This window comes from Poecilia latipinna, unplaced genomic scaffold, assembly GCF_001443285.1.
Source record: "Poecilia latipinna isolate Pla-1442-1.1 unplaced genomic scaffold, P_latipinna-1.0 Scaffold1829, whole genome shotgun sequence".
Taxonomy (NCBI): Eukaryota; Metazoa; Chordata; class Actinopteri; order Cyprinodontiformes; family Poeciliidae; genus Poecilia; species Poecilia latipinna.
The window spans coordinates 15,109-29,598 of NW_015114445.1; the positions used below are offsets into that span (position 1 = coordinate 15,109).

The following is a 14,490-nucleotide window of genomic DNA, read 5'->3' on the forward strand; positions in this document are numbered from 1 at the left end:
TATATATATATATTTATAAACATTTTTCTAGCCTTTCCACACAGTAATGGACCAACCACACTGCTAACGATCCTTCTGCTTCAGTTAAACACTCCGCAGTTTTGTGTTGCATCCCCATCAGAAGCCCAAACGGCTCCACAAGGTTTAGCACTTGGACCACTGTTGTTTCTTTTGTACATTCATGATATCAGGGAAGTGTCTAAGCTGCTACAATTTATTCTGTTGGCAGAAGACATTAATGTATTTTCTTTGTGAAATACGTAAACCATCAATTACACACAATAGAAGAGTTAAATGAGATTAAAAAAGTGCTTGTTTGATATTTTAATTGACAATAAATCAAATTAAATCAAAATATATGCACCTACACACCTTTTTGCCATTTCTTTTATCCAATTTAACAAATGAACTTTTGATAAATGGTGATCAAACATACATAGTGTAAATTTCTTGCAGTATTTATACAGACTTTTAAATAATGTTCAATTTTTCCAAAAATGAAGAAAATTTTAGTATTGAGTGATGTATTATCCTTATATTTTGAACTGTTGCAGGGAAACACAAAATTTAGTTTATTCTTTCAAAAAAGACAAAAAGTAGAAAATGTGATTAAAGTTATTATTAGAGAACCAACAAATACAGTTTTTATTGATTTAAATACATCAACGTTTTAGATCTCGGCCGATTTTTTTAACAGTAAAAATTATATGTGGCGTAACGAGAGCCTTGTGGGGGTAAAAAAAAAAAACAAGAAAAAAGTCATCGTCTCTGAACTCGTACCTGGCCAGCATGAGGTTTGCACTGGGATTGTTGGTCCCAGGGCCCGTGGGGCTCCATTTGATGGTGTAGATTTCTTTACTATGGGCCTGGAGGTCATGGACACACGAATCCTGCTTCATGCTCCAGATCTACAGCAGAAGGATTGGAGCCAATAACTTGAATAAATCTCTGAATTCGACATGCGGTACATTAACAAACACGCTGGAATACAGACTGCTGACCTTGAGCGTCATGTCGTCTGAGCAGGAGGCCAGCAAGCTGCCCGTGGGATCCCACTTTATGGCATTCACTTCATTCTACATGAGCATGATTTAAATTAAAGTAAAGAACATGTGATAAGAATTAGAGATGCTGGAGAAAAAAGACACCAGCTATTTTAGAGCAAAAGCTTTATTTGTCCACTGCAATCCTGCTTTTATTGTAGCTTAGCCAAACTTCCTGTTACTGGATAGTAACAGGAAGGTTCTTGATTCATTATATCTGGTAGGAATCAAGCCTGTGACACTAAGCTCAGCCTTTGTGTTTAATCACAGTCATATCATGACTTAAAGCTGCAGGATTTGACTTTTATAAAAAAAAAAAAAAAAAAAATTCTATAAGTTTTTCCAGAGTTATTGAATCTGTCACTATATGTGGTGACAGTTTGGTATGAGATGGATAATCTGGAGGGGGAAAAAAAGGAGCTCCTCTGCCTTCTTCCAGTGCTAACTAGAAACAACCAATCAGAGCCAAGAGGCGGGTCTTAGTGCTGACAATCACAATCTTGTGTGGCTCTTGCTCTCTGCTAAGCTGCAGCTGGCACAGCCAGTCATAAATGCTAAAGCTAGTTAAGGCATGGCAACTAGCGACGGCAGACAAACAATTTTCCTATAATTAAGTTGTTTTTCCACCATCAGCTCATTTTAGCAGCGAGCACATGAGGATGATTGACAGCACTAAGGCCTTCCTCCTGGCTCTGATTGGCTGTTTTTGACCAGGACTGGTGCATTTCTTCAAATAGCAACAGTAGCTGAAAGAGGAGGTGGAAGGAGATCGATATTTTCACAGATCATCTGCCTCATATTACACCGTCACAACATGGCAACAGTTTTAACAAATATGTAATAAAAATATTTTTGCATAAAAGTGACATACTGAACCTTTAACAATGTGGGCGATTGATTTTTCACATACTGTTATCTCTATCTGACGTTAGTTAGTTTGACATTCTGAAAGCTTTTGGTTTGAAATCTGAGGGTGAACATTCTTGAGCAGACGCGGCGTTTCCACCGTGTGTGCCGTGTGAGTGAGGACTGTGGCGGCCGTCATACCGAGTGTCCCTGGAAAGTCTTGACGGGTCTGTCCTGACCCAGCTTACACACGTGGATGCACATGTCGGTGCTGCAGGAGGCGAACGTGTTGTTGTTCTGCCAGTCCACGTCCAGAGCTGGTGCTATTGGCACATAAACACACAAACACATGGAAGTCATGATCTGGATATAAAATGTTGTTATTCTAACCGGTCAGAGCTCAGTGACCTGTGGGAAGATTATCTTAGCAACGACATCAAACACAACCGTCTGGCTGTAAAAACACCTGATGACGGGGAGAAACTCAAATTCTAACATGTAGGGTAACATCTGACTAAAAATGAGAGTACTACATGAAAAGTGGAGTGAAAAAAAGCGGCTAGCTGTTGTCACTCACCTGAGTGGAAAGGAAACTGCTGCTTTGCTTCCCCTGTGTGTGCGTCCCAGATAATTGTTGTCTGTGTGGAGAGAGACACGGAGACAGAGAGAGAGTTCCATTACCTTCCCAATTTGAAAAGTGAAACAAAGACTTTATGGAAATTTAATTTATGTTTTCTGAATGAGACAACAGAAAAACTGCAGAGTGATATGAAAGATTTTCCAGAATTTCACCAAAAATCTAGTTGGATACGTTAAAAGCGGTGCGGGGGGGAAGGTGAGGGGCATTTTTTTGGGCATCGTACATGAAAAAGTGCAGAGGGACAAAACTGACAGACCAAAAAGAAAAATGCTCATAAGAAAAGAAATTAAGAAAATACAAGGTGAAATAAGATGATATATGCACATTGGAAATAGAGCTGGGTTTAAAAGAAATTCTGAGTGGCTTGATATTGATTCATAAAACCCTTAAATTGACCTTTTAATACTTTTTCAGACTTGTGTTGCATGTTGTAAACAACAACATGAAACATGTCTACAATCTGTGCAAGCAACATATGGAAAATATGATGTACCAGATGAGGAATCCTAACATCTAATAATATAGGAGAGGAATTAAAGAATGCTGCTTTTATCAATGATTATACACTCAACCCTCTGCTGCAAGTGAGGAGAACATTGATGACGTTTTTAACGGCCTAGAGTTACCAAAACTAAAAACATTCTACAAAATGAAACGCTGGTGAGCACAAAAAGCTAATAATTCGCTATTAACTCCACATTTTGAATCAATATTTTCTTTTTTGGTAGCATGAGCTGACATTTCTGCAACCTGCATTTCCCTTTGGTGTTGCACTGAAAGACTGCTAGAGGACAGAGGTCCTTAAGAAGCGACTAGGACCAAGAAACGGTATGTTTTCTTTTTTTAAGTAACAGCTTATTTGTTAGTTATTATAACCTAATCCTGCACAACAGGAGTGTATTCTTTAAAATTAATTCTATACTTAACAATTAATACATATAATAAATATATATGTATTATATATATTTATATATAATATACACATTAGGTGTAATGTTCTTAATTAACATTACACCTAACGATCTGCTATATGGATTTAACAGTAAATTTTTTTTTAAAAATTGCTTTTATATTTCTAAGAACAGATCATGAGATCATGTTATGCATTTCTGTTTTAATTTGCATGCAATTACAATGAAACTGTTTTATTTCTGTTCATAAGAATCTCTTACCAGCACTGCCTAATATAGAGTTAACGTGCTGTTGCGCTTTAGTACACTAGATGGCAGTGTTTACTCATCGATTGATGCATTTCTGACTCTTCAGAAACACAAGAAGCTGATGCGTGATCCCATCCTCGATTCGTCAGAAATCTGGACAGAACGCTTTCCCTGTCTTTATATTTGTTATTCTTAATTGCACGTTTGTAAATGGAAGTGCAGCCATCTTCACTTTAAAACAGCTTTTCTGCTTCAGATTTAGAAAACAGAGCCAAGAACCCAAGAACAATCAATTTAAAGCTTGAAACCCAAAAATATGGCACGCGGCCAAACCCCAGCTGAAAATCAATAAGCCTTACCTTATCTACTCCGGCGCTGAGGATGAAGTTGCCTTTTTTGTTCCACTTGAGTGCAAATATGGGCCCTTTGTGCTGACCCAAAGTACTGGCCAGGTTTCCTGAAGAGCACAACAATCAGACGACTCCGGGAAGGAGATAAATGAGTGTGTTTTGTGCAGCTGTAGTGTGATTAAAGCTATGTGTGTGTGTGTGTGTGTGTGTGTTACCGTCTTTCGTCCATATCCGGGCGAAACCGTCGTATGAGCCGGTGGCCAGTAATGTGCCCTCACTCTGGAAGAGAGGTGCGATTCTTGTTAGCTTCACTGCCATTTAAATGGGTTTCATCTTCATAATTAATGATTTTGTTGTTTTTTCCATGTGAGACTTTAAGAGGAAAACATCAGCTCTTATTTTATGCTGTGCGTGACCTTAGTAGAATAATAAGTATTTGTTTTGTTGGAAGAATGACATTACATCAACAGGGATGCACCGATTGCAGTTTTGTGGCTGATCCCCAACCTGCTGGTAACTGTAGGGAATTTCCACAATCTTTACAGGTTAGATTGACAAATAAACTACTACACAACACTTTGTAAAAGTATTCACACCCCTCGACCAAAGAACTTTATTTTTCTGTTTTTATTGGGTTTTTTTTGTTTGTTTTTTAATGATGAACTTAAACCAGTCCATAAAGATTAAGTCTTGTAGTAAAAACTGTCTTTAGTGTGACCTGAATTTTCTTTCTACCTTTTGCTGAAAATAGTGACATTTCTGCCATTTGTTCATCACAAAGCAGCTCAAGCTTTTTTCATAATACCAACTTAGGTCTGGACTTTGACTAGGCCATTCTTACATCCGACTATGCTCTGATCTGAACCATTCAGTTTTGCTGAAGGTTATTCTTCTGCTGGAAGAAGAGCCTCCACATTTCCTCCCAGGGTTGCTCTGTATTTAGCTCCGCCCATTCTCCCATCAGGTATGAGCAGCTTCTCCATGCCCACAGCATGATGCTGCCACCACCATATGTTACAGTTTGGGATGGCGTGCTTGAACTGACAAGCAGGGCTACTTTTCCATCACTCAAACTGTTCTGTTTCGGTCATTGTCGTCTTCAACATGTTTGCTTTCGAAGACGACAACGGTGGTAAAAATCCAAACAGGAATAAATTCAACTTACGACGGCACTCTAGTTTCTGTTGGTCTAGAAAATAAAGTTGGACCCAAATTTCAAAACTAAAATAAAGCTCTCATTGTAATATTCATCCAAATATTCACCTCTTACTCTTTTCCTCAGGGCTCCAGGGTTATTAGTTTTCATTTTATCTCACTATTACAGTCTTCAAGTGAAGCTCACTTTAAGACCAAATATATGTCTGTTTTATAAGTACAAAAATAAATTTGAGCATTACAAATGAATAAAAATGATAAAAAATATAAAACAATTAAAAATTATGAATTTTTTTGCTTTTTTATGACAAACTAATTAATAAATGAATAAAAAAATACTAAATACTTGCATTTCAAAAATAAAGAATAAATACAGAAATTAAAAATAAATTAAGATTATGAAAAATAGATTAAAGAATAAGACAAAATATGTATTCGTTTAAAAATAAAAACTAAATTAATTTAAAAAAATAAATGAATAACAACAAATGATAATAATAATAAAAAACCAAAAATATTTATGTTATGCTACTTAAAAATTGAGAAGAAGAAAACGTTACTTTTCTTGTGGGAAAATAAAGAATGTTGTGACTAGATGGAAGGCCTTCGGCGATGCCTGTCCAGATCTAGAAACATTTCTAGGTTAGACTCCACACACTCACATTCCAGTCCAGGGAGGTGACGTCCTTGTTGCTGGGGACGTCCTGGCCGCCCTCCCGTATGCAGTGCCTCAGAACCAGCTGGGTGGATCCCCCCGTGCTGTTCTCACTCAGGTTCCAGATCCGCGCCGTCGAGTCTCCTGACCTGGATCAGCAAAAAGGAAGGATGTTTTACAAAGAAAAAAAAAAAAAAAAAAAAGTCATTTATTTGGTTAATCAAGGCGTTTTTTTCCCCCTGCGTATTTAGCGTTCTATGTGAATTGTCATTGTTTTTTCACCGTATGCATACTTTTACAGGGCGTGCTTATTTAACAGTGTCTGTTTTTAATTCTGTTTTAATCTCCGTGGAGCCGCGATAACGAGCCCAGGGACGTAAACGCAGAGCGGCAGAGAAAAGCACAGCAGATTCAAAACGGTGGGCGTTATGACTCAGAACAACACAATGGGTGACTCTGACTTCTTCATTAAATGGAGTAAGGAGAAACAGCGTTTTCCTCCAGCGACGGGGTGTGTGATGAAAAGAAAACACGCAGAAAAACATGTAGACGGATCAGAGCCGCTGTAAACTGCAGCGTTGAAGACGAGGTGTGATTTCTGCTGCCACATCTTTCACTGGGATATCAACCTTGTACATTAAAGTGTTGCTATGGTAGCGAAATAAAACCCCATCAGATCAGGATCATTTCCATTAGCAGCAGTATGCAGACATGTAGAAAAAGGATTAATTGTCAACAGCCTTCTGTGTGTTTCAATGTAGAAAAAAGAAGATTAGTGGTCGACTGATATTTTGGACGGATATTTGCAATTTTTTTTTCTTGCATCGACAAGTGTACGCTTTCAACTACTTTTAATGTATTTTTAGCTGTCTAATTTAGCTCTACATGCCCTTTGATAGTCTCTTTGTCTCAGCATAAGTGGGAAGAAACGACAGTAAATGTTCCATCCACTGTTAAAATGTTTTGTTTGCTTTGTTAAGTCTCTCTTTTATGCTTAAATTGAGACTTGTGTAACATTTGTTACCATTGTTTCATTTTTATCATGTAATGGAGGAAGAAAAGGCTAGAAATGCACTGATCTGATATTAATATGTGTATCAGTTTTGATATTGAAAAAGATTAAAGATTGGGATTGTTTATTCTATATTACACTTCATTAATTGAACTGGCTGAACAAATGAAAGTTATTTACATGTCTGACCAAGCTTGAGAATTTATTGGTGTATTTAAGTGTCTTTACTGGTGCAAAGTTATGTAATTAAATTGTAGTTCAGTATATTTATGGCTGTGTTTTTAAAAAAATAAACATTTTAAGTCCATCCAGCTGTTTTTCTGTATCGGCCGATAAAGGAAGTGAAAAAAGCGGATCAATGCTTCCCTAGAAAAAGCAACATCGGTTTCAAGATTCAGCTCAAAACATTTGGTAGCACATAATGGGGATTGGTTAGACTGATGCAAAAATAACTGCCATTAGTTGAAAAAAAACCCCCAAAAAAACACCTGTATCAGTTGATTTCTACAGAAGATGGATTAAGTTTTTCTGAGAAAATTGATTAAAGATGCCACGACCGCTCTGAAACACGTTCCACACACAGAAAGGTGGTGCTGACCCGGAGGCAAGGAGGTCGTTCACCGGGTTCCAGGCACAGATAAAAACCTCCGACTCGTGGCCTCGCAGGACCATGGCTTTGCTCTGGGGGATCTCCACATCCCGGTCCACGTCCATCATCTCTGAGTAGTTATCTACAGCAGAGGGAAGGGAACACAGTCAAACCAAGGATTCACTGGCTAAGGCACAAATAAACAGTCAGACCTGCACACATTCCAGGTTTTGAGGCTAAACTCTGGTGTTTCAGCATTGAGCTACCAATACTGATTTTAGATTATTTCAATTTTACTTGAATAAAAAATGACATACTTGTGTTCACGCATCTGGAAGAAAAACAAAAAACAAAGACAAAATATCAAAACAAAGTGGTGCTCTTCCTGTTCACCACAATAACTTGTTTCCATGAAGCGAGCGTCTGCTCTGGGATTTAGATTAGGGGAACATGCAGGATGCCAATTTTGAGAGTGAGTATCACAAAGGGCTTTAATATGACTCCAGGATCGGCCAGAGTTGTCATGGTAACAACTTTTGTTTAGCACTTGTGAAATTGTCTTGGATCTATGACTTGATATTTTGTCTCACGGGGGGAAAAAACCACATATGCAAGTATACCATTTTATTTATGAATTTAAAGGAACGGTCTGTATTTTTGAGACACAGCACCATTATATAACACAATCAAGTAACTATGTCACCTTGAGTTGATATGAAAATGCTGTATATATCAAACATTATGTAAAATAAATTTGATTTTATAATTTAATGCCTTGCAATTCTGCCTCTGTCTCTTTAAGAAGCTCTTGTTCATTCTGAAACTTCACCTTCAGGAAGTCATTAAGACATTTTTATCAGTCTAAGAAGTAAATCCTATAATAACTCAGCAGAATGAGGAAAAATCAATCAATCAAATTTTATTTGTATAGCACATTTCAGCAGCAAGGCATTTCAAAGTGCTTCACATAATTAAAATAAAAGCAGCATGTGACATTGAAAAAACAATGAGAAAGAGAAAGACAAACAGCACAAAAACAACACATGGTGCAGTTCCACCAGCAGCTAATTGCTGCTGGCTAGTCTGAAGGAGCTGAGTAGGAGAGCTGCAGGGGAGGGAGCCTCTGTGACGCAGAAGCTTGAAAACTGCAGCTCAGAGGAGGAGCTACACCTCGAAAGCAGGGCTAAGGCAGATCAGGCGTTTTGCACAGCTGAATGGTTGCCATGGAGATTAAAAGATTTATCAAGCATGCATGAAAGAATCAAAGCAACACTCCAGATGTGTTTTAATGAGGGAATAACATTGTAATGTCAAAAAAGTTGATCTTACAGAATACTGTTCCTTTAAGACATCTTAAGGTCTTAATTTTAGATACATGAATTTAAGACTTTATAAGGATGCACAGACACCCTGAGTAGAAAAAAGCTTCCTCACTGATTTCTTAGTGCACTTTTATCTTAGCTTATCCTAAATTCCCTACAAATCACACAAGGAGCAGCATGGTGTGTGTGGAGTTAGCTTACTGGCTAAGGCATGTGATCCGTTTTCCTCTCCGTTAGCGGGTCCTCCGTCCCCGTTCTTGGAACCTCCCTGTAGCCCCGTGCTGCTGCTGCCCGCCGCCGCCTGCTGAGCCAGTTTGTCTCTGTAGGCCTGCTGCCGGGTCTGGACCACATCCGGCATGACGGCGTCGATCAGAGACAGTGACTCGATGGGCCGTCCGTCAAACAGGGTCCCGTCCTGGACAGAGACAACAAGCTTCACACTCACACCGCAGCGCATCGTCGTCCGTAGAAGGACGGACGTCGGGAAAAGAAGCGAAACGACGATGGAGGTTTATCTCCTAATTAAAAGGAAGTGGACCTCGTTGATGCTGACTTCAGCCTCCACATACTGCAGGCCCTTCTGGATGATGGAGATGAGGGCAGCAGGGGGCACCAGGGCTCCATTGATGTTCGACTGGCTGATGTGGCTCTCTATGCCAAAGGTGAATGCTGAGTGGGAGAAGCCTGGAGGATGGTGGGGAAAAATTGGAAAGTAGAACGGAAGCTCATTAGCAGAGTGTCCGAAGGTTAGCTGTAGCAGCGGCTGTCAAATCATTTTAAATCGACTCCACAAGGTTTTCCGATGGCACAGAAAGCAGCTGTACCTGACTCTTGTAGGTATCTGTAAACCAGGAAGTTGACCTCATCGCTGCTGATGCTCATTTTTAGTCCTGCTGATTAAACCATCGGGTCAGCACAGGTCAGTAGCCTGTAAAACACGAACGGAAGCGAATGAAACTGTAAAACTTTAGAAAAATCCCAACCCGGAATGATATTTTCTCTTTCCACCCTACTTTCACTAAAGGCACATGCCTCGTCACTGAAGCCAGGCCCACCGGTTTCCACTCATTAACCTACATCTGGAAGTGATTCCTGCACGGCTTGTGTTTGTGCTCTATTCCTGTTCTGGCAGAACCTATACTGTTTAAATGGAAATGTCGGAATAAACAAGAAGAGTGGAAAAAGGACAGAATGTCCACTGTTTGCATTCTGCCAGCCCGCTGAATGAGTCAACACGTCTTCTGCTACGTCCCTAAAGGCTGATGTTCAACGCCAGCAAAACCTGGAGGCCTGGAATGGAGGAAAAGGCCTCCAGGAAGCCGTGAAGCAGACGGTCAGAGAGTCCAGCTGGTTACTGAGCCTCAACACTACGACTCAGTAGATTTCAGGTAATTCGACACAACACAAGCTGTGGCAGAGATGGAACTCAGTGTTTGATCCTATATGCATTCACACCAGTCCAGTTCAGTCCGCTTTAATCCAACTCCAGTCTGTTTGCCTATAATGTCCGGTTCATTTGGGTAGGTGTGAATTCGTAATCGAACTCTGATTTAAAAAAGCAAACTCTGGCCCGACTAAAAACCTCGACCACGGTGCGGTTGAAGGGAACTCTGGTGTGGTTTGAATTCATATGTGAACACCAAGCAGACCGGAGACCGCTTCAAAAGCAGGAAGTGGACTGTAACGCAAGGCATTCTGGGTAAATACAATCAAAGCAAACATAAGAGTCTAGCGTTGGAGGGAGAAATAACTTGTGTTCTGTTCTGTTTTTTTGTTGTTTTTTTTAACCAAAGGCAAAAGAGAAATCCTCCAACCACTAGAATCTGAACCTTCCCCATATTTGCTTGCATTTTGTGAAGAAGGAAGTTGTGCTCTGTGTCTTCTTCAGAGGTTTTCATGTTGTTTCCTTCAGTGGTTCTTGATGCAGCGCCACCACAGGTATGGAGGAGAACAGTTTTTCAATTAGTTTGTTGTGTGAAAGAGAACCACAGCACCTGAAAATGTTACAAAAGCTGCAATTTTGTCCCCAATGGAACAGAGCTTCCTGGACTATCAGGTTTGAAAATAAAAATAAGATCTTGGCTTCTTAGGGCATTTTCACACCTGACAGTTCAGTAGACTCTGTTCCATTGAGGACCAATATGGCAACATCTGGTTTATTTTCAGCTACTGTAATTCACTTTCACACCTCACTCTGTCAAATGAATAAAACACTTTGAAAAAAATTGTTCACCCCATCACCTGTGGGGGCGCCACACCAATAACCACTGAAGAAGAATTGAATGCAACTTCCTTCTTCACAACATGAAAGCAAAAATGCAGTAGCGTCAGATGGTTGTAGAATTTTTCTTTTGTTTTTTGTAAAAAAAAAAAACACGAGCAATTTCTCCCACTGGCACTAGACTCTCATTGTATTTACCCAGAATGCCTTGCATTATAGTCTGCTTCCTGCTTTTGGAGAGGTCTCCAGTCCGCTTGGGATTCACATATGAATTTGAGCCGCACCGGAGTTCACTTCAACCAAACCGAGACCTGTGTTTTTAAGTAAACCGGAGTTTATGTTTTTGGTCCACACTCACATTCACACCTCTAGAGTTGATTAAAGCAGACCAAACAGGGCTGGTGTGAATGCGCCCTTAATGGCCTGTAAAAGTATTCATATCCCTCTAACTTTTTCACATTTTGTACAGCTGCAGCTAGAAACTTAAGTATTTTATATATAATTTCATGTGAAAAGACCAACACAAACTAGGAAATAACTGGCGGTGTATGATCCACAGTTTTCTACAGTCAGACATGTTTGTATTTAATCCACCTGACAGACTGGATGGATTCCAGAATCACAGTCTGTTGCATTCACAGCTGCAGATTTTCAGCCAATTTTGCTACCAGTGGTACAGGTGCATTGCACAAAGTGAATCAAATTATGAAACCTCCAATCAACAGGCAGAAAACCAACCAATTTAAATTCAGAGTGGTCAAATACGGAGCCAGAATTATGCTGACTGATGGCTAAAGTATGCGGTCAATTACCTCAGTTGAGTTTCAAAGCAATGAATTTTGGGATTTGGAAAACAAATTACACAAAATGTCCCGGCTGCATGTACAGAATCAATTCAGCGTTTCTTTTCTCAACTCCTAACAGGAATGTGGTCATCAATACAGTACCCATGTGATCATCAAGACGTCTTCAGTTGCACATGATGGCCGCCTCGTCTCTGGACCCTGAAATAGAGAACAAAAACAGACCCTGAGTGTTCACCGTCAACTTCATGAACCTTCAAATACTCCATATTTGCACTCTGCAGTGTCACTTTGAGTTTTTCAAACTGGTGTTTTTCAGAAAATTGACGCAGCAAGACAACTTCTCAGGTTAGTAGGGCGACAGTACATTACTAGAGCAAAGCTATTTAATAAATTATATTTGCAAAATATTCCCCTAAAACGTGGTTTGTCTGTTTTACGGTGACCTTGTCTCTAGAGGGCAGAAAGCTGAGATCCTGGAATATCCTGGGAAAAGATCATTTAGAAAACAAACCAAATCAGAGAAGAAAACAAAAGTTTCTTCTTACTTTTAACTGAGTTCTATAGTAACGAGGATTATCTGCACAGATTTTATTAGTTTTACTCAAAGACATTAGGCTGCTGTCCATTGTGAGGAAAAGTGTAAAAACTGTTTTTGTATACTAGATAATTGTATTGATATTTGCATATTACACCATTCCCTTCAAATGTTCTTCTTAATGTCCTGTTTTATCATAGAGACGTTCTGCAAAAATAACAGTCAGCTCTTAGATCTTTGAGAAATAACCATTACCTTGTATACGCACAGTGACATCCTGTACGATTGAAAAGTTCATTTATTTCAGTAACTCCGTCACTAAATGAAGTTTATATACATTAAATTGGTGTTTTCAAGCCTTCGTTTCTGCTAACTATCAAGATTTTCCGGTCATAATCATGAAAATGTGACATTTTAGACCAGAAAATTACATCAGAAAAATTAAAAACATTTCTAACAGAAATTGGGGTTCACTGAAAAGTATGTTTAATACCAGCTTAAAGGTTATCTTCAAAAAGGTACTTTAATCTGACAGATGAGCATCATTGGAACACAGTTTCTAATCAATTGAATATGTTCTGCACCTGGAAATTAACCAAAGAATGAAAAGGTTAAGATATCTTCTGCAACTAATAAAAACTAAAAAACTATTTAACTAATAAAAACCACTAAACCCACTCTAATTAAAACGAATTAAACATAATTAGATGAAAAGTCACCACAAAAAACTAAAATTAAACTATGATGAAAAATCCTGCAGCTGAAGGTGTTCAGGAAGTCCAGATTGCTTTGATAACCACATTTGGCTTGTTAGTGATGAAGATGATGATGGATGGTTTGTGGAACCAACCAGTCACAGGATTTACATCAATCACCAAGAAGAGAAAGACGCCGAGGTGTAAACTGTAAATCTTGTTTGGCCTCCGGAGCTCGTTTGCCTTCAATGTCTTCAAAATTTTTACACCAGGGAAACACCCGGCACAGATTTCGTTCACATGGTGCTATCAATACCAGAGCAGACTTCCTGTTGTCCGCCTCATCTCTAAAACCTCACAGCTGTGCGGTTGCGGAGCGTCTCGGCGACCACGAAGGGAAACTGTCCAGTCAGCAGATTTCTACATCCTAATCTCTGCGAAAACGTTACATTTCTGTGTCAAAAATACCTTTTTCACTTTTTGTTTGTTTGACATACTATTCAAAGTTTTAAAGAAATTATATATGGGGTTCTCATTAGCTTTAAATTATAATTATCTAAATTAACATAAGTGCATATGGATAAGTTTAGCTTTCAAAAATATACTTAAAAAAACCCAAAACATTTGAATATGGTAATATTTCCATTCATAAAGACGCACCTGTGCTTGTACAAATGCTTATTATATGTTAAAAACGGCTAGCAAAAGGAGCTAAAATAACTTGAGGGTGGACATCAGGCGGACCAGCCCAGTTCGAGGTGAAATGGGAGTATCACGGCCATTCTATAAATAAACAGACAAACAACGTGGAATATCTGGACCTGCCTGCTGTTCAAAAAAAAACAAAAAAAAAAAACACTGCAACTCAGTTGTTTCGGAAACTAAAGTAATCACAGCGGTAGTGTAAAGCCGTGTAACCTTAGCTCACTGGCTACCATGCGTGTGTAATCAGTTCGGCATGGCGCTGGTTGTACCCGTCAACACACATGCCAGTCAGTCAAGGCGGGGAACGGCTTACTTATTTTGATGCAGGCATTTGCGTCCCGTGCCTATTGTAATAACTTCGCATTTGTGCTTGTTATTTTTATTGCGTTATTACTACTAATTACCGTCATTTGAATACCTCTCTAACATAAATTCCTGCTTTGAACCAAAAGGTCGTCAGGCTGCTACTCTCGTGGACTTGCCAACAAGCTAGCTGGCTAACTGCATAAACCTAGCATGCTATGCTAATGACAGTGTAGCTACAATGTCATACCTACTTGGGTTAAAACTTCCAACAGACGGTATCTTCCATTCACTTTGACGCTCAAGTCAGACCATGTTGTCGCTTTAATCCATTGCAGGGTTGCTCCCTTTAGCGCATAGATGAACTATGGTGAGGTTATAATATTAAAGCTAAAACCCGGCGGTAAGAGCCCAGCAACGGCTTCAGACACACAGCGGAGTGACCTGTCATGC

General features: G+C 39.3%; 1 protein-coding gene across 1 annotated transcript; it reads right to left on the reverse strand.

The window, feature by feature from the left end:
- Positions 1-662: 662 nt before the first annotated feature.
- LOC106934587 (F-box-like/WD repeat-containing protein TBL1XR1) lies at positions 663-14,490 on the reverse strand. The gene is made up of 13 exons (XM_015014576.1): positions 14,288-14,490; positions 11,941-11,997; positions 9,597-9,700; positions 9,311-9,456; positions 8,974-9,187; positions 7,460-7,592; positions 5,857-5,998; positions 4,255-4,318; positions 4,049-4,146; positions 2,467-2,527; positions 2,091-2,212; positions 1,002-1,076; positions 663-908 (listed from the first exon to the last, which is right to left on the reverse strand). Exons 3-13 carry the CDS (start codon positions 9,652-9,654, stop codon positions 663-665), a joined length of 1,359 nt encoding a protein of 452 aa, XP_014870062.1. The 5' UTR covers positions 9,655-9,700; positions 11,941-11,997; positions 14,288-14,490.